The sequence below is a fragment of the Rhincodon typus genome, chromosome 2 (genome assembly GCF_021869965.1).
Source record: "Rhincodon typus isolate 14 chromosome 2, sRhiTyp1.1, whole genome shotgun sequence".
NCBI lineage: Eukaryota > Metazoa > Chordata > Chondrichthyes > Orectolobiformes > Rhincodontidae > Rhincodon > Rhincodon typus.
The window spans coordinates 118,612,074-118,632,543 of record NC_063333.1 but is presented as its reverse complement, the minus strand read 5'-3'; the positions used below and the strand labels follow the sequence as shown (position 1 = coordinate 118,632,543).

At 39.4% G+C, this 20,470-nt stretch overlaps 1 protein-coding gene across 5 annotated transcripts in view; it reads left to right on the top strand.

The window, feature by feature from the left end:
* Positions 1–20,470, top strand: part of kif13a (kinesin family member 13A) — a 270,920-nt gene that overhangs the window by 175,655 nt on the left and 74,795 nt on the right. For all 5 annotated transcript variants that reach the window (XM_048611497.1, XM_048611502.1, XM_020509948.2 and 2 more), the window contains 9 exons: positions 1,146–1,280; positions 2,985–3,115; positions 5,502–5,588; positions 8,994–9,169; positions 10,898–11,108; positions 15,938–16,100; positions 18,950–19,096; positions 19,760–19,909; positions 20,149–20,307. In XM_048611497.1, the coding sequence (XP_048467454.1) occupies positions 1,146–1,280; positions 2,985–3,115; positions 5,502–5,588; positions 8,994–9,169; positions 10,898–11,108; positions 15,938–16,100; positions 18,950–19,096; positions 19,760–19,909; positions 20,149–20,307 (1,359 nt within the window). The remainder of the gene's footprint in view (positions 1–1,145; positions 1,281–2,984; positions 3,116–5,501; positions 5,589–8,993; positions 9,170–10,897; positions 11,109–15,937; positions 16,101–18,949; positions 19,097–19,759; positions 19,910–20,148; positions 20,308–20,470) is intronic.

The following is a 20,470-nucleotide window of genomic DNA, read 5'->3' as shown; positions in this document are numbered from 1 at the left end:
ATTAACAAGTTACTTGTGTTCGCTTGGAAGTAGTCTTTGATATTTTGCTTTCTTGTAAGGCAATTTCATTTAATCTTAATTGCTTTTCTATCTTAGTTACCCATGGATTTCTATAATTTTCATTGAAGCTGAACTGAGCAAGATTTGTTGGCTAGCTACTATGGCTGGACAGTATTAGGATTTTATTTGATTTAAAGTTAACATGAAGGGCAATGGATTAATGCAGTGAATGCATCTTCTAGCAAACAAAATTGCAATTGGCAAGCATTTTCTAAGCAAACCTGTGTTTTGTTTTTTGCACAATCAGACTTTTTGTTAGAGAATATAGCTTTTTAAATTAGGAGTTGTGATTAGGTTTACAAACAAGATTTAATACAGATCTTTGTGTGGAAGTAGATTAAAACTAGTACTTTGAAGGATTCATCTATTTTCTTTTCAAGCACTATTAATTAAGTTAGATTAAACCTGTGCAATATTTTCTGATGAAACCAAATTACTCTAATCTCATAGTTTTTGTAAATTAACATTCAGACTCAAACGGACAATGGCAAGTAGCATTTGTGTCACTCAAGTAACAAACAATGACAAGCTCTAACAAGTGAGATTTTAACTACCTCCCATTGACATTCATTGACATGACCATTGCTTAAATCTCCTCTCCTCACCTCCCTTCCATTCGCTCACTCGCTGTCTTGCTCTCGCCCTACGCCCTCACGCTCCCTCTTGCTGCCGCTCATTCTCACGTGCTCTCTACCCCTCGCGCTCTCTATTCTGCAATCTGGACCCCTTGCGCTCTCCGTCCCCCTCCCTCCTGCTCCCTCCTGCACTATCTCCTGTCCGCTCCTCCTTGCCCATTCTTCACCCTCCCACCCGCCCCATCTTGCTCCCACTCTGCACCAACAGTACTGTGGATGCCTCATCATCCCAAGGACTGCAGCAGTTCAACAAAGCAGTTCACCGCCACCTCCTCGAGGGCAATTCAGGACGGACAACAAATTCTGGCCGAGCCAGCAATTCCCCATCTGTGAAGAATGAACAGTTCGCGATGTAGAAGTACATATGTTTGCTTAGAAGTGTTATGGTGAGCCCTTGTCACTCAGATTTCAAAGGTATTGCTCTGTTTTGTTTTATTGTGTTGACTGCAGGAACGACAAAAACAACTCGAAAGTATGGGCATCTCTCTGGAGTCTTCTGGCATTAAAGTTGGGGATGACAAGTGCTTTTTAGTCAACCTGAATGCTGACCCTGCACTCAATGAACTGCTCGTCTACTATTTGAAAGTGAGTGTTCATAACAAATTGCTGTTGAGGGTTCTTGTGGCACAGTGGTAGTGTCCCAACCTCTCAACCAGGAGACCCGAGTTCAAGTCCTACCTGTTCCAGGGGTGTGTAATAACATCTCTGAGCAGGTTGATTACGAAAATAACAAATCACTGTTGTGCTGCCAGTGAGTGCTGTCAAATATGTCATGATTTTGCTTGAAAGGTTTCCTCTCCAAAGCTGCTACATAAAAGTAAGTGGCAATCTTAACCTTGTCTGCAGCACAAAGAATGACCTTTGTTTCATCTGACTATAGAAATAGGAAGTATCACACCAGTCATTGTTTAATTCAACCGGCCTGTGTACCTGTTCATCCTGTATATAGAGTGGCATCTAACCAGACTTCTGATTGCGTGATACTGGTGTTGAGTTGCTTCATTGTGCAGTACTCAACAAACTTTGTTGGTGATCACAACAACGAGATTGGACGGTGGACCTCTGACATAGATTAGCAATGTACACTGTACAAGTTAGAAACAGTAGTGCTTGTTGTGAGAGGGCTCATGATGAATATTACATTTTGAAAAGAAAAAATGTTGTCCATATATACATGCTAAATACTGGTAAACAACAAAATATGCAGAAAAATGTAGTAGACTATAAATAAAAAGTTTAGAAATTTCAATAAGGTTAATTAAAATTAGTCAAAAGTCACATGACACCAGGTTATAGTCCAATGGGTTTATTTGAAATCACCAGCTTTCAGGGCGCTGCTCCTGCATCAGGTGAAGTCCTTCACCAATATAGATTTGGTGGGCTGAATGGCCACCTCCTTTGTCCTAATAATTCTGTCCTAGATTATCTCTGCATTAAATTAGTCTCAATTTTTAAGAAGTGGAATGGGCACATTCCAAAGCTGAATTGATTTGTGACCTACCTGCCAAAGTCTGATGAGTCTCTGCTGCACGGTAACTACTAAATTCTTATTTAATCATTGGAAAATTGACACTGTGTTATAAAATACATATCAAAGGTATTTATCCCTAAAACCTTTTTTGGTAAGCTATTTCAGAAATCACCACCCTCTCAATACTATCCTCCTATTCCAAATGTGGAATATAAAGCAGGGAAAGGGCTATATGACAGACTTTTTTTTTGTGATTGTGCACAATTGTTACTATTCCACGTATTTGAATGAGATCTGCATGTAATCTGCCATCCTGCCTCATGGTCAGTGAGGTTTGATATTTTTATAGCATGTGGTCACACTCCCCTTTGCCAGTTTTCCACTACTTCTGCTTCATATCGCCTCTACTAACAACAACAATGATCCATAATCTGTTCTATAGCATCTAGATTGTGAAATCACAACCCCCTTTCTCCAATAAATCCTGTTTACAGAAATGTGGTGAAAGCAATTTGTTCCTTACCGTGAGCTCAGTTGACGTTATTGAAATGTACTGTGTTATTTTCTGTATTTGTATGCTTCATGTTTTGCGATTGCCACTGACTCCGGCTTTAAGTTATTTCCTGGCTGCACGTTTAATCAGAAAAAAATGTTATGGTTAAATATTTGGCAAGACACGTTACTGCTTACAGCAGGCATGGAAACATTGATTCAGGCTGAGTTACTCAAGTGGTGTACTGTGCACTTATATGCATCCCGTGAATATTTATAGCCAAATATCAGGTGCTGACCTTTTAAGCTTCTGATATTCTCAACAGGATCACACCAGAGTCGGTGCAGATGAATCTCAGGACGTTCAGCTGTGTGGAATTGGCATCCAGCCTGAGCACTGTGTCATTGACATTACAGCAGATGGGGATGTTACTCTTAGCCCAAATGAAAATGCCAGGTAATAGTTTCACTGTAGGCCAGGTAAAAGAGGTTAATTTTTGAACAATCCATTGCAGTCATCCTCTTGCCACGTGGTTTGGGTTTAATTTTTGAGCATTATACTTCCTGATCAAGGTTAAATAAAGCTCCCAGTAGTTTGACCAAAATATAATCCATGAAAAAGATGCAACATAGCCTGCCTTTCTTTTCAGATGTAGGCAGACCTAATGTACATCCTGTATGTCTTCCATTTGACAACCAACATTTTGCATTTGTTAATATTTTGCATGTGATCATCTCATTGATGCTTAAATTTAGTTTGTGCACTTGGTTATGTCTATTCAGTTGAATGTGTCTGACCTCTGACTAAAAATCACACAGACGAACCTTGGTCTTTCATCTTTTATGATTTATTGATCACAGTGACCATTCAGGTAGGATACTGTACTTATCTGCCTCCTGTTGCTGTTGATTATTGCCCAGTAAAACTGGATGTCATTGAGCTAACTTTCGTATTTATCCTCATCCAGTGACTATTCTGCTGTAATCAGAAAATATGGGTGCAAGACTGAGCTGCTTCTCAGTGATGTGCACTAGGTTCATGCCCATTCTAGATTGGAGGTCAGTTTCTAGCTAAGTTAATTTGAATTTTTCCAATTTAATTCATGGCACTAGATAGCACAACATGAAGGTGGGACTCGCCAATCACTAAAGATGAGGCAGAGGCAAAGGGTGGATTTTGAGTCCAGGGACATATGATGTAATTCGGAAATGTGATCATTTCAAGAACAAAACTGTATTAGAAATATGTCACTGTTTGAATGGTCTATCATGATTTTTTAAAAATCTGCCATATATTGAGAATAATTGTTGCATATTATGACAAATGTGTGTTCATGAAATTCTTATTTTGGCTAATTATGTTCAAAATGCACTTTTAAGTTGTTCTTTAACTGCTGCGTACAGTGCTCCTTTTTTAACTGGATTAGTGAGGGTAGAAACCAAAGTCGTCTTTGCCTGATGTAATCTAAATTTGTTCTTTAGGATATGCATCAATTACAATAACTTCTTAAAATAGTAGGCAAGGTGGCATGAAAATTTCTGCACAGGGTCCCAGACTCAGTTGTGGCATTATTAGGAGGACAGAACAGGAGCTGGGTCCATCCCTCAAATACAAGGGAGAGGTCATGAGAATAATCATCACTTAAAGTTGTTGTTGTTCTTAATGTCAAACTAAAATGTAACACTGATTGCAGATGGGGAAAGATACAAGCCAAACTGGTTTTGCATATTTAGAATGTATTAAAGTGTTCCATATATTAATTATTGTCTCTATTTTTCATATCTAATAATTTTTGGTTTTAATTTTTTCAATTTGATCTTTTTGCAGAGAAGATCTTTAACTTGGATATTGAGCCTTGTGGCATGTTATCAGTTATCAAAGTGTGATCATGCACAGATATACATGGTCTCTGTCTCTCTCCCTCTCCCTCTCCCTTTCCTTCTCCCTCTCTCTCTCTCTCTCTCTCCCCCCCCCCCCCCCACCATCTCCCCCTCTGTCTCTCTGTCTCCCCCATTCCCTCTCTGCCTGTCACCCCCTTTTTCTTTTCTGCTTTCCCAGTTATATGGTGACTGTGACCTTTATAAAACATGGAATCAGCAACATGCTTTATCAACCACCTAACTTGAAATCTAAGTGCTTAATTTGTAATTTTAATAATGAGATAAAGAGACGTTATTTTCTGAAACAAAAGGTTTGGGTATCACATTACATGCAACGTAGGTTTATACTGTAGACCTTCTGGTGATGAAATCAGCTGAAAAATAGCCATGCATCTCTGGTTATCAAGATTTTTGAATTTATAGAATCTACCTTAGTCCTACATTCCCATATTATATGAATTAAAATGCATTTGTCATTCAGGGCATGCAAATCTTAATTCAGCGAACTGGGCATGATGTCCCTGGCATTTATCCTTTTCTGACTTCATAGTCAGGTTTCCTTGGTTTTGAAGAATTGCTCAGATTTGTTCCAGCACTTCATGGAATGCTGGATGTCTTTCCTCCCCTCTCTTTCACATAGTGTCATCGTTGATAATTTAATAATAACATGATAACTCTCCTGATCGGTATCTATTGCCACCACAGGAGTTGTATAAAGTGGTTTCCAGACTGTATCCAAATTTTATTGCTTGCAGTCTTATCTGATACTCAGCTGTTCTGGAAATGTCAAAATGGATCCTGGCCCTGAAATAGAAGCAACATCAGGAAAATGATTAAAATACCTTATTTGTATCAATCCATTCACCACATCTGGAAATATTTAACCTATCATAAGACTGCGGGGAATTGGATGTTATGAGAATGAACCCTGATTCTCAAATAATTAAATATTTATTTTTCAGAACTTGCTTGAATGGTGCTGTATTGCATGCTCCAAACTCTCTCTGGCATGGGGACAGAATTCTCTGGGGAAATAACCACTTCTTTAGGTATGTCCTTAGTATATATGTATGAATTTTTGGAATAATTAGTTTATCAACTGTTGTTTCTGAGCATCTATTCACTCGCCTTGTTTCTGTTTTTCATCGTTGCTGTACTGCAATTATGTCATCCTTTTCTTGTAATACTTCCTTTAAGTCACTCCTCAAATCTTTTAACCTCAAGGGAATAGAGCCCAAGTTTTTACAGCCTTGCATCAAAATTTAGCTCTGCGCAGGTTTGCAAGCTTGATTAATGCCCCCTCCAGGGTCAGTTATTCTTCTTCTTAATCTGATTTTGGTAATCAAAATTGGACAAGATTCTACAAATGGAGTGCAATTAAGGCACTGTGTATTTAAAGCATAACTACTACATCTTTGTGGTGAGATAAAAGGTGACATTCCATTAGCCTTTATGTAACTTTACTGACTCTTTGATTTATTTACCTTGAGTCTCAAATCCTTTTGTTCCATCACATCATCTAGTCTCATGTCATTAAAGTTCTATTTGTTTTTAATCCATTCAATACAGAAGACCTCACTGACCTTCACTTAATACTCCCATCTGCCACAGTTTTGTTCAATCTTTTAATCGGTGTGTGTCCTTCTGTAATTTCATGTTCTTATTTTCACAACTTCCTACCGTAATATTGTGTGTAGGATTTGATGTACAACTGTCTTCATCCATTTGATTAATTGACAATATAGTTAAAAGCTGAACTCCAAGAGCAGAACCTTGGAGAACATCATTTTCCATGCTACCTTTCCCTCTACTGTATGGACAAAATTTCATCTGGTCTTCTCGAGGGCTGTTCACTGAGGGGTTGGGGCACTATAAAATTTAGAGGAAAGTTGACAATGGATACCCACTGAAATCCTGTTTCTTCCAATCCAGTCAGGAGTAGGGAAGGTCGATGATGGCCCTTGCTGAAGTCCAGTTGAGGCCCTCATGTAGCCAGTTATTTGACAAAAATGGGCCTCAACCAGTCGCTGTTGATATACACTCACGGGCAGGATTGTTGGTTCTCTGGTTGTCTACTCCATGAAGATAAGCCACAGAGTTATTGCAGTTGGTCACGTTGCAGGCATGCATGGGTAAGCATTCTGCTGATCAGGCACCGTCTGGGTCATGAGCACCCTGTCCTAATGGCAAAAGCTGCCTATTAGGAAAGACCCCCTGCTCTCAGCAATATTATGACCAGGTGAGGAGGGGTGAATTGGTCCCCGCTTCTTAACTCCCTCTGATGGTGCCAACAAATTTTTTTTCATTTTAACATGCAGCTCTACAACATTGAAAGACAGTCAGTAGAACATAATAAAGGAGCCAATTGCACAGTTGCCCTGAGCAAAAAGTAAAGAAATTTTATTATCTACTAACCCAAGAATAACTAAAACACAATATCAAACACATGCACACAAACACAGGCATAAAGTTCAGAAAGAGGAGAGTGGCTAGTACTAAAATGAAGATAAAAACATAAGCTGTTTAAAAGTTCCAATGGTCCTTGAGGTGTGCATAATTGAATTAGAGACCTTGACTGTTTAGTTAATATTTTGTAACATCAGCACGAACAAAATTTGTGAACTTTATCTTTGGTGCTGGCTTTTAAGGGTCGCGAAGGAAACAAATGGTTTTCAAGTCGGTTCTTGTGCGACTACACTTCCTTTTGACTTTGTCTGCTTTCTGTCAAGCAGCTAGAGAAATATACTGCAGGCAACCCATTGATGCCTGATTTGTGCAACTTCTCATGCAAACATAAATTAAAAGAGAAACTGCTAGTTCCTTGACCCCTGATCTCAGTTGACTGGTGTCAATATCTTTCAGTAAAATTGTGATTTTGTTTTTTCCACATTGGCTTTCCTAACCTTGCCTCAATCTGTGGTCAAATGGTTGCTGTAGTCTTTTAGATCAATGCTTCTTCCTTTGTAAAACCATTTTGACTCATAAAGACTTCAGTAATAAACTCGGATGAAGAAGTTCAAAATTAATAGTCCATATTTTACCACTATTATGACAACAATAACCCCAATCCCAGCAACCACAATGGCTCTATTTTGCCAGGGCCTTGGTGAAATTGATCTGCTTTCCTAGGTTGCTGATCCTTGTTGTCTGTAGTACCAGTCGTGACCAGCGCTTCCAATGGCACTGCTGTTGGTTGAAGAACTGGCCAGCAGCTCTTGAGAAATGGACCCTTTATCCTTAACTACCCTTTAACTACCTGTTTGTCAGACAGTTGCTTTGGAGAGTCCGGAATTGGCCATGAACAGTTTTCCACAACTTTTCTAGCCAGTGTCAGAAATCACACGATACCAGGTTATAGTCCAACAGGTTTATTTGAAAATGCAAGCTTTTGGAGCCTCAGTCCTCCTCCAGGTGTTAGTGAGAGAGGTAGTATCAGACACCATTTATAAGTAAAAGATCAAAGGTTCACACCATTGATGAGGATGTACTAAACAAACCTAATATGCTGTTAAATCCTTAATTAGTTAGAAGGTTTAATTGGAGCCATTGTAATACAGAATAGAATGGACTGCTGCAAGGAAGCATACTAACGTGCATTGTCTGACTTAAAATGTTACCTCCTCTTTATGGTGTGAGCCTTTGATCTTTTACTTACAAATTCTGTGTCTGATACTACCTCTCTCACTGATGATAACCTGGTGTTATGTGATTTCCAACCTTGTCCACCCTAGTCCAACACCGGCACCTCCACATCATTTCTATCCAGTGGATAGAGGGCTGAATTTACTGGTGGCAACAGTGGCTATGTTTCCTATTGTCCAATCAGTTTTCAACCAAATTTACATCTACGCACTTACTTTTGCTAAAAATCATTTGTACAGAGCCATATTAGTTTGTTTTCAAGACGTCGATATAGACAATATCCGAAGACACTCCCCTTATCCACAGAAACTTGCCTCATCCACCTTGTCCATGACCTTGTCAAAAAAACTTCAACTAGTTTAATGAGAGATGATCTACCCTGTATGCCTGCTGTAGCAGATCAATGTAAAATAAATTTGGTTATTCTCCGCTTACTTCATTTTGGGCATAAAGTCTCATTATTGAACTGTTCATAATTCTGCAGTTCAATCTATGTACATGTCTGCTTTTGGAAAAGTGGTGCAGGACGGTTTGGTGTTAAGAGACTTGGTCAAGGCAGTGTTCAAGGAGATAACCTGTTCCAAACAGACCTGTGAGTGTTTGATCTTAATGAATTGTTTCATAATTTGTTTGCCATTATCCTGACTTTGGGAAGTGAACCTTTACCACAAATCAAAAGATCAAATGTTTTTGCAGAATTTAAATGTGGGTTTCCATGTTAGCTAAACATTGTAAGTATCACTGCATAAAGGCGTTGTTGTGGTAATGAAGTTATAATTTTGTTTAAGTAAACTTTTTTTTTTAATAAATAGAATTAACCTACCAATGAGGAAGAGGAGAGACAAATTAAAAGAATATGAAAGTGAGGCAAATCGAGAATGTAGCGCAGACCAAGACGTGGAGACAGCAAGTGAAGCTTCATCTGAACCAGACTATAATTATGAATTTGCACAGATGGAAGTCATGATGAAAGCTCTCAGCACAAATGGTGAGCAGCAAACTCAAGAGCTGTGATAACGTAACAATCACTTTCCTTTATTGCCCCTTGCACTTTTCACAGGTTTGAAGCAATTGTCATTCGTGCCTCCCTTTGAACATCTTCAAGACGCCATTTGAGAAAAATCCTGATTTCTATGCCTCTGGTGTTACATTCAGACATTGTTTTCTGTCAATATTTTCCCCAGGTTTCCTGAGATATCGTGTCACACAGCTGCTTAAGCAGCTGAAGCATCGTAGGATTTCATACCCAGTTTTTAGTATTTTTCATACTTGGATTTTGTTCATAATATTAAAATGTGACTGAACTTCGATATATGCCATAATCCCATTAAACAACTTGTGTAAAACTCTCATGCTGCCACAATGAATAGAATGTGACTTTACAGTGTGATCTGTAGATGGTACCTCAAAATGCAGTGCTTCTTCATACTGCACTGGATTAGTCCAGTTTCCCCTGTAGAGTGGGAGTTGACTCTCTCAACCTTTTGACTCAGACAAGAGGGCAGCCCCAGTGGACCATGGCTGACACATTGAACTCAGAATTTCAAAATTCACTCCCTTTTCCAGAAGTTAGATTTAAAAAAAAGTGCTGTTGTTTTTATTATGTATCTGACGATTGAGTTTAGAGGTTATATCTTTAAGTCATCCTTGCATGTGTGACCTTTGATTTAGAAGCTGTACAATAAAGGGAATTTTTGATTTCTTCAAAACATCTGAGATTGTTCCTCAGAATGCTTAAAAATAACTTTTAAGTGTTTGTATCAATTATAAAGAGATCATTTCTAATTTTCCTGAATAACAAATACTTAATCATCTGACTTGGCAACCTTTTATCTGGAAGCAGTACCAAACACACAAGAATTTAAGTTACAAAAGCCATCTGTTAGTAGACATAAAATGAGGAGAGCAAGACTAAAGGATGAAGGTGATCACACCAATGTAGAGAAAGCAGAGAGGCACAAAGAAACAAATAATTCCTATGAGGTGAAGCAATCCAAGCTCCCTCGAAAAGGCAGGAAGAAGAGCAATCGAATTCCAGAAATTTCCTGAGAAACAATGTATAACCAGGAATAAAGGGACTGAATCCTCAAAAGCCCAGGCAGGCATAAAAGCAGAGGGTTTGTATCTGGCATCCAGGTTGAGAACCAAAATTTGTAGTTGATCAGCTGAAAAGGAAATCCGGAAAGCTACACCATCAAGATTAATGTAACGTGAATGGGCGAAGTTTTGTAGATGTGTGACTTGTTAGTGTTAACCATATACATCTGCCTGGGAATGAGTCAGGAACCAAGTTCGTTAAGTTGAAAAGACTGAGATTGCACATTGGATTAACTTTATACAGGGAGTGATGTGGGTGCTTGTGGTTGCCCGTGAGTTTTTTTCATCCTAAATAGTCGATACAACAGAAATTTAATATTTTTGATTTGAAGCGTCATTTGTTCATTAATTCATGTTTAATTTGTGGTGATTCTGATTTGGGTTGAAGTATAAATTGCAAGAAATGAAATCCTGATGATAATTTCTTAATTTGTGATGGTCATTTGGTAAATTAAATTATTTTGATTTGTGGTTCCTCTACAGGGATTTTAACAGTAGGGGTGATTTTGTATTACTATGGATTTGCATATTAAAATACACATAGCTATAGTGCAATGAGCATGGATCATTTGATTTAATGCAAACTGGCTCTAAGTAAGGTGTCTGTCTGATTTTGTAGATCCTGTTCAGAATGTTGTGCAGATTCTCGAGAAGCAGTATCTTGAGGAGAAGAAGAATGCACTTGAAGAGCAGCGGCTAATGTATGAACGTGAGCTGGATCTCCTTCGTCAACAGCTGTCACCAGACAGGCTACACCGGCATGGCATTGAGAGATTGTCATTCACTTCTCAAATTGCGCAACAAAAAGTGAAACTTTGGTCTGAAGAGAGGTACGGCTGTTGCAGTGAGATGTGGGAATTTAGACCTATCAATCAGATGTATGTACGATTAGTTGGGGTGAAAAATCAAGTGGTCTTAGCTGTGCAGACCTTTAAGTGCACATTAATGGATTTAAAGCAATGATATCTCCTCACAGTTGTTAGTTAATACATCAAAGTAAAATCTAGTATTGAGCTTTCAATAAAACGAGTATTCCAGAACTACGATCTTAACTAATGAGTAATGCACAACTTGTGGTGTCAACAAGAGAACTCCTGGAACAATTAATATTTGCCTTTTCCAGGATACGGTGTTGCAATATTTGGGAGTACAGCACTACATATATTAATTTTGTCTTCATGTACTTCATTAGGTTCAATCAGATAAATTTGGAATTGCTGAAGCTTTGACATTGCATTGGCTTGTCACAGGACAAATCTGATATTTTTATGTAAAAACATTCCATTATAGTTTCTCTTGCCCTCCTCGCTCCGTTCTCTAATTGTTTTCCTGGGTGTTACACAATTCCAAACAGAAAGTCAGGAACATTTAGTCAACTAGTGATATGCACTGTGTTAATCGACTGTGTTGAGTATTGCCTGGTATGGTTCAGGAGGATTGCACTGCCATGGCGGTCTCTGCTGCATTTGCTATAAACAGAGGTAATGGGTTGAGAAGGTGCATACTTTGCTGGCTTCTGTTTTTCTCCGGGCCCTCCTCTTGGCCAGCTTAATTATTTATTTCTGCTCTCCAACCTTGCAAAACAGTCAATCTCCAGAGATCAGGGGTGTCAGCTGTTGTGGTTGAGACAACTGCTCTCTCCCAGGTGTCAGTATTCATGTTCACCACTTTCATGTCTTCCTTGTAGGTCACATTATCAATGCTGATAGGTGGCAGTCTGGCATCTTCCTAGGCATGACATTTCTCTTGGCTTTAAATTCACTCTAAATGTGTTAGAGAGTCTGTCCATTGCTGCTGAAGCTGCAATATTCATGTGGTATTGTTAGTATGGAACAACTCTGATGAGATCTGGACAGTTGTCTGGTATGTTAGTAGACACCCTCAGAAGACGACTTGAACGCATTTGGCAGCAACAAAAAGAAGAATATGCCAAAGACTGTTAGGTGCCTGAATGTAACCTTATCGATCACCAAAGGTTCAGGTGTTGTCCTGTCAAAAATCCCATGTTTACATCGAGGATACCCTCCGTTTTTGTTGTGTGGCACTAACACCATGCTAAATGGAACAAACTTCGAACAGACAACACAAAATTGGGCAGCCATGAGGTGCTGTGGCCATCAACAGCAGTTGAATTGTGTTTAACAACCATCTGTATCCAGTATATCCCCAGTTCTACCATTATTCTGAAGCTGGGAAATTAACTCTGATTCATTGACAAATGCAGGAGGATACAACACAAACAGCATCAGGCATACCTAAACATGAGGTGTCAACTTAGTGAAGCTACAGCACAGGACTAATTACCTGCCATCAGCAGAAGTAACATGCAAAATACAAGGGGAAACAATTCCAAATAAAGACATCTGATCTACGTTCTACAGTCCTAGCAGATCAACCCCTGAATGGTGGTGAACAAGTAAACAACTAACGGGAGGATGAGGTTCTACAAATATCCCATTGTCAATGATGGAGGAGCTCAGCACATCAGTGCAAATGACAGGGCCAAACCATTTATGTCCATCTTCAGCTAGATGTGCTGGGTGGATAATCCATCTCTGCTTCCTCCTGTCATCCCCAAGATCACAAATGCCAGTTGTCAATCAATTTGATTCGCTGCATGTGACGTCAAGAAGCAGCTGGAGGCACCGGAAACTACAATTTCTATGAGCCTTCACAATATTCTGGCAATAGTAGAGAAAAGTAATGAAGACTTATATTGCAGATATAGCTGTGTCCCTACCCAAGCTGTTTCGGGGCAACTGCAATACTGGCATATACTTGATCATGTGGAAAGGTTCCCTGCTACGTCCTGTCCAAAAGAAGTAGGACAATGAAACCTGGCCAATTACTGTCCTTGTCTTCTTTACCATCAGAAAACAGATGGAAGTGTCTTCAGTTGTGTTATCAGATGATATTTGCAAAGTAATAACCTGTTCATTGACACTCCATTCCTGGCCTCATCACATTCTTAGTCTAAACACAGACAAAAAACTGGAACTCCAGAACTATAGTACGAATAACTGCCTTTGACATTGAGGTAATATTCGACAAAGTATGGCATCAAGAAGCCCGTAGCAGAACTGAAAATTGGAGGAGCAGCACCTCCTATTCCACTTCGGGAGCCTACAGCCTGATGGCCTAATTCACCAGTTTTAAAATCTCTCCACCCCTAAACACAACCCATGTCTAACCCTCCCTCTCATTCTCACCTCCTTGACCTGACACAACCTGTCCATCTTCCCTCCCACCTAACTGCCCCTCCCACCTCACTGACCAATCCCCACCACTCTCTTCCTGCACTCACCTATGACTATCCCACCTTCTTTCCCCAGCCCTACCTCTCCCCTCTCTATTTATTTATTTCTGATCTCCCTTCCCCCTCCCCATTTCTGAAGAAGGGTCCCAACCCGAAACATCAGCTTTCCTGCTTCCCTGATGCTACTTGGCCTGCTGTGTTCCTCCAGCTCCACACTGTGTTATCTCTGACTCCAGCATCCGCAGTTCTTGCTATCCTTCAGAACCCTGTTGCGCAGTCTGTCTGGCCCGGGTGATGTTTCAAATTTCAGTTCCAGCGTTTGCAGTTCTTGCTATTCCCCGGGGAAGCTTTTCATTGTTTTAAGTTAATATCTTGCACACAAGAAGGTTGTTCAGGGTCATTAACCCCACCCACAACAGATTACTAGGCTCAGTCAATTTCAGTTGCTTCATCAATTACCTTTCCTCCATCATAACATCAGAAGCAGGAATGTGCAATCATCAGTGTACAATGTTAAGCAAGATTTGCAGTGACTCCTATATTTAAGCAATTTGTGCTGATATGCAGCAAGACCCGGACAAAATCCAGGTTTGAGCTGTTGTGGCAAGAAACGTGCCAGGAAATGACCATCTCCAACTATTGAGAATCTAGTCATTGTCCCTGAACTTGCATAATATTAACATCCTGGGGAATTGCCATTAAGCAGAAACTGAACCAGACCAGCCATATAAACACTGGCTTTAAGAGCATGTCACAGGCTAGCAATTCTGCTGGGGGCTATCTCCTATCTGCCAATGACAGCCCATGATCTACAAGACACAAGCCATCAATACGATGGAATACTCCACTTTCCTAGATGGGTGCAGCTAAAATGTTCAAGAAGCTTAACATCATCCAGGACAAATCAGCCTACATGGTTGGCAACCTATACACCACCTTAAATGTTCATTCCTTTCACCACTGATGTACAGTGACAGCAATATGTTCCACCTGCAGCATGCACTGCAACAATCCACTATGGTTCCATCGACAGCACCTCTGAAACCTGTGACTGCTACCACCTTGAAGAGCAAGGGCAGCAGAAACCACCACCTGCAGATTCCCTTCAGCCATTCATTATTCTGACTTGGAAACTGTACTGTTGTTCCATCACTGTCACTGAGTCAAAATCCTGGATCTCTCTTCCTAGCAGTACGATGAGCGTTCCTTCACACCCAGGTATTGTAGTGTTACAATGATGCAGCTCTTCAGCACCTTTTCCAGGGTAAATGGGCACATGCAGTAATTCCTGACCAAGCCAGCAATGCCCAGATCCCACAACAGATAAAAGAAAAAAATGCATCAGCAACAAAGACTTTGTGCAGATTCCGCAAATATGCCAGTTTCTCTCGTACTTGATAAGATCAAATGGTCTCACATCAGTATACAGAGCTTTGATCATGATACGTGAGTCAATAACTTTGTACAGCTCTTCCCCTGAGTTCTGTATCCAGTTGTTATGACCGGCTTTCTATCCTATCTAGAACTTCTTCAGTGACACTGTTCTCCACAGAATACAACTCAAAGTATTACTCCAGTCATCCTTCCATCTGTTTATTTGACAGTGATCACATCTTTTGCCTTTGTTTTTATGGAACCATTTTCTTTGCTGATGGATCTGTTACCTTTTTGACTCCTTCATATCCATTATAGCCTTCCTAAACGTCTGTATATTTTATAAAGCAGCAACCACTGGTCATCGGCACATGACTTAGTATGCTTGACCTTACCTCATGTGCCCTGCGTTCAGAGTCTTTTCACTGGGGCGACTGTTGTGATTAATGAAAACAGATCCTTTGAATTCAGTGACGTGTTCCATCATGGTGGTGATAACCTTGAACTAGTTACTGATTTTCCACTGTTGCTTCCCATGTGTTGAGAATGCAAGGTTATCAATGGTATCTCAGGTTGTGTTTCATTTTGTTAACTTTGTGGGAAGGCTAGAGTGCATCTGTTCAATGGAATTGAGGAACTCTTGGTTTTATGCAGGTAAACAGCATATTTGGAAAATGGAGGGTTAACTTATTGCCCAATATTCCCTCCCTGTGTAAGAAAAGCACTTCGGTATGTTGCCTAGTTGAACTTTGGTCTGTAATGCATTTTTTAAAAGGAATTATCCCAGAATGAATAGCCTGGGGCTTATTAAATATTGCAGAGAGACATTTTTACTTAATCAACAAGCATTTCAACGTGAAAATATTATGCAATGGGTAGTCTCAGACACAATAAGTCTTCTGCATAATTCCAAAAGTTACATATTTGTGAATTAAAAACAGCTAGCTGCAGACATTTCCATCATCTATAAATGTTTGTGTGAAAGAAGGAATGTGCTTCATATTTTTTCTGTTTTTCTTCCTGTTGCAGAGATCAGCTGTTCCGCCACAGTCTGTCAAAGTTGAGAGAGCAAATCGTGAAAGCTAATGCTCTAGTGAGAGAAGCAAATTTTCTGGCAGAAGAGATGAATAAGCAGACAGATTATCAAGTCACTTTGCAAATTCCAGCAGCAAATCTCAGTGCTAACAAGAAGGTAGTCAAATTCATGCATATAATCTACTCTTAGCATATTCGGAATGAGCTAAATGCTACTCAATTGTAAAGCTATCACATGATTCAAGAAGACCTGTTGCCACCACCTCAGGAAGCTAGGACAGCTCATTAGTGGCAACTTTACCTTTCCACAAGAACAACAACTTGTCCTTGTAACTTTCCTTTAATGTGGCAAAATGACCTAAGATATTTCACAGGACTGATATAAAACAATTGAACATGAGCAGCATACATATACAAGATCACATGCTAAAAGCTTTGTCAACAATTTAAGTTTTAGGGAGGAAAAGAAAAGAATTCTGGAAGTTTAGTGAGTTACTCCCAGTTAACATGTCCTGGAGGAGACTAGAGATTGGGAAGAAGGCATCCATATAGAGGGTTTTGAATGGAAGGATGAGAATTGTAAAATCTAGATTTTGTTCAACTGAGTGTCATGGAATGCAAGTCAGCAAATGGGCATTAATTACCTAGTAATTGAATATTGCTTGTGTTTAGGTGGTGTACGTTTAAGTGGAGATGCACGTGTGCTCCTAAATATAGGAACAACTTGAAATGCTAGCTGTTGGATTACATCCATCTTGTAATATGTCTTAGTAAAAGGAGACTTAAGTGCACAAATTTAGATCCCTGGTTTATCTTTGCCACTGTTTTGAATGAGCTTAATTTCCAGAGAGTTGAGCATGGGAGAATGGTCAGAAGTACAGGAATGGTCAAGCCCAGAGGTAATAAAAGTATGGATGAAAGTTTCAGTAGCAGTTGAGCTGAAGCACAGGTGGATTCAGCTAATGTTACAGATATGGAAATAGACAGTCCTAAGCTGGCGCCGATATATAGTCAAAAGCTCATTTCAGTGTCAAAAATGCCACCAAGATAGTAAAAGTTGGTTCATGTTCCAGAGAAAATCTTGGAACCAAAACATAAGAAAGCAATGTATATGATAATGTCAGGAATTACCCCTTCTGCTCCTCTTAGGAAACCCCTTCTTTCAAACTCTCATGGTTGGAATCACTGTTGACATAAGTTATCCTTCGTGATACTTTTAAGTATTGTTAATAAATGATGTAATGTGGCTTTTGGATGATTTGAATAAACTAACAAAGCCGTAGTATAGAAATACATCCCTGCAATTTTGTTAGTGGGTCATTCATTACAGAAATGCATGTATTCTCCAGCTTTCCAGCAGAAGAGTAATCTTTGGCCATTCATGGATTTATTACAGGTATAGAATCTTTGGTCTCAAATACTTCAGCCATTAACTTGTTTCCAGATCCTGTATTAGCCTCCAAGGGGAGGCTATGGCCTAGTGGTATTATTGCTGGACTGTTAATCCAGAGACCCAGATAACATTCTGGGGACCTGGTTTGAATCCCGCCACAACAGATGGAGGAGTTTGAATTCAATAAATATCTGGAATTAAGAATCTAATGATGACCGTGAATCCATTGTCGATTGTTGGAAAAACCCGTCTCGTTCACTGATGTCCTTTAGGGAAGGAAAACTGCCATCCTTACTTGGTCTGGCCTACATGTGACTCCAGACCCACGGCAATGTGGTTGACTCAACTGCCCTCTGGGCAATTAGGGATGAGCAATAAATGCTAGCGATCCCCTCATCCTGTGAATGAATTAAAAAAGCTTCATATAGAAATTATATCATAGAAAGAAGTCATTCAGTATATCTTGCCTGTTAGTTGTTTTAGTTGCCATTATGGTCTCTGTTTCAGTAGCCACTTCTGAGGTAAATCACTCCATATTCCAGTAATGCCATATGAAGATAAAATTGTTCTGACTTTTTCTACTTTGCCCTTTCACTGGTATTTGCGATGTTTGCATTGGTTCATTATTGATTTTCCAACTAATCAGTACTTACATTCATTATTTATCTCCTCAAAGCATTTACAATTTTTTTAAACTCTTACCACCACCATCACCACCACCACCACCATCCCTCAACCTTCATCATTTCAGCTTTTTCAGCACAAGGTTCACTTTTCTGAGCTTTGTATCAGACTAGTCAATAATTGTTGTAATCTCTCATTTTTCCTGGGATTGGAGGCAAAACCACAAGTGTTTCCTTACTAACACAACGTATGTTGTTTTTATTTATGTTCAATCTTTCTGCATGTTAAAGATGCAATCTGCACTCCTAGTTTTCCATGCTATTCTGAAAAGTGAATAATTCAGTTGTAGAGAAGAAGCGTTTGTAAACCGGTCTCCTGGCCAACAGTGCCATTCTTTTGTTTAGGATATTCTGAGGATGTTTAGCGTGCTGTGTAAATGCAAGCTTGATCTATTTTTCTTGTTTCCTGCTCTCATCAGTTTGCCCTCAGTTCCAGAGATATTCTCCTGTCAGCAAATTGCAAATGGTTTTATTTGAATTTTATCTCTACATTTTCATTATGCAGTCTTGTCGTTGGCATAGATGAGAAGGTATTCCACCTTAGAAATCCTTTTGTAATGTTTGCATGTGTTAGTGATGTGCTTTACTCCTACAGTGCAGTCAATGTTTCCCTTCTTACAGTCTCTCTTTGGCCACTTATGTTTCTGATGCAAAACTGATGGAGTGAGTTGGAGACAAAAGGTTAACCTGCATTTTCTCATTATAAATGCTGATGGACCAACTGACTCTTTACAAAGATTTTTATCTTTGTTTTAGACTTGTGGCGTTCAGTGTATGTTGTATTTCAGCCCCACTCCCACTCCCCAATTTTTTTTAGCCAATTGTTAGATCAGTCATGAAATATGCAGTTTATGCTGATAATCTGCAGTTTATTACTCCCACTATTTTAAACATTGTAAACAGTTTTGAATTTGATGTTTCTCAAAATAGAGGGGAGCAATTGTGAGTGAGCCCGCTATTCAAGTGAGACGCAAGGGAAAAGGTACCCAAGTCTGGGCCATTGAGAAGCTGGAAAACAAATTAATTGATATGAGAGACCTCTATCAGGATTGGAAGGAAAAAGACATGGTAGAATATGTGAGTACAAGAAATACTTTGGTACAGAACTACTTTTGAGGAAAAATTCCATATTTTCAGCCTAATTTCTAATTTTCATACTGGTATCAACAACAAACTGCCTCTATATAGAACATCATGACCAAGAAGATTTTGCGGGGGGGGAAAAATGAATTTTTAATCTTGAATTTCCACATGACTAAGGTTTTAGTCTTAGCAAGCTATAGGAGTAGATATGAAATAAAAAGGCAAACTAGCAGCCAACAGTCTGGGCACTGTCTTTATGTTGTTGGTTTAATGTGTTGTAAATTGGCAGTCAATTAGTTGTAGACTTGTCCATGAACTGAATTGTCCATATTTCTGAATTTCCAGAAGGCAACATGGCATCCATCAGAAGGATATTGAATCAGAAGGTTGTTCAAGCCACAGTCTAAATTGTGGACCAGCACAAATTTCTTCTGCTCAGATCAGCAAATTTAGCTAAACCCAAAGGCCTGTTAGCTGGATAAACTCATTCACTCATGAGTAGTGAGCGTTAGTGGCAGTTGGGATATTGATCTAGGAGCAAAATACAGAACAAACACAGTTATCATTACATGATGCCCATAGATACTGCCTGAAATGTCTGTGTTACCCCTTCCTTTCTAACATACAATATAATCATCTCATTTTACCTTATTTCAGTACAATAAGATTCTTAGTAAACATGGAGATCCTTTCTACGAGGCACAGGAGAACCATAACTTGATTGGTGTAGCCAATGTCTTCTTGGAGTGCCTTTACCATGATGTGAAACTTCAGTATGCTGTTCCCATCATCAGCCAGCAGGGGGAGGTAAGAGTTGACATAAAGAAAGCATGTGAGGCCCTTGACGTCACTGAAACTGTTAAATGTTTGGTATTTTTGAACTTTGGGTAAAAAATAAAAGTGACTCTATGTTGCTATATTTTTTATATTTCATGTCAGCTGCAATATGTCAAAGTACCAAAAAACGCATTTCCCAAATGGCCTGATAAAATCTGAAAGAGATCTGTAACATTGTTAAAGTTTCCGGACTCGTTTCTTAAACATAGGTTGCTGGCCGCCTCCATGTGGAAGTGATGCGGGTTAGTGGTGTGGTTCCAGAGCGTCCAGATGGTGGAGACGATTCTTCAGAGAACTCAAGTGGAAGCTATGAAGTCATGGATAATAATGGTGAGATTGTGCAAATGGCAAAGAAACTGACCTGCAGGGTAAGTGAGAATAAAGCTTTTGGTCATTGGACAACTTTGTTAAGGTTGAGTCACCAACAGAAAATAATCTGGTGGTCTTGTTAGGTGCATAATTTATTGCTCTCAATTTTTTTCCCAATGGCAGTAAATATTAAAACCAGCATAAAGATTTCAAAAAAAATTA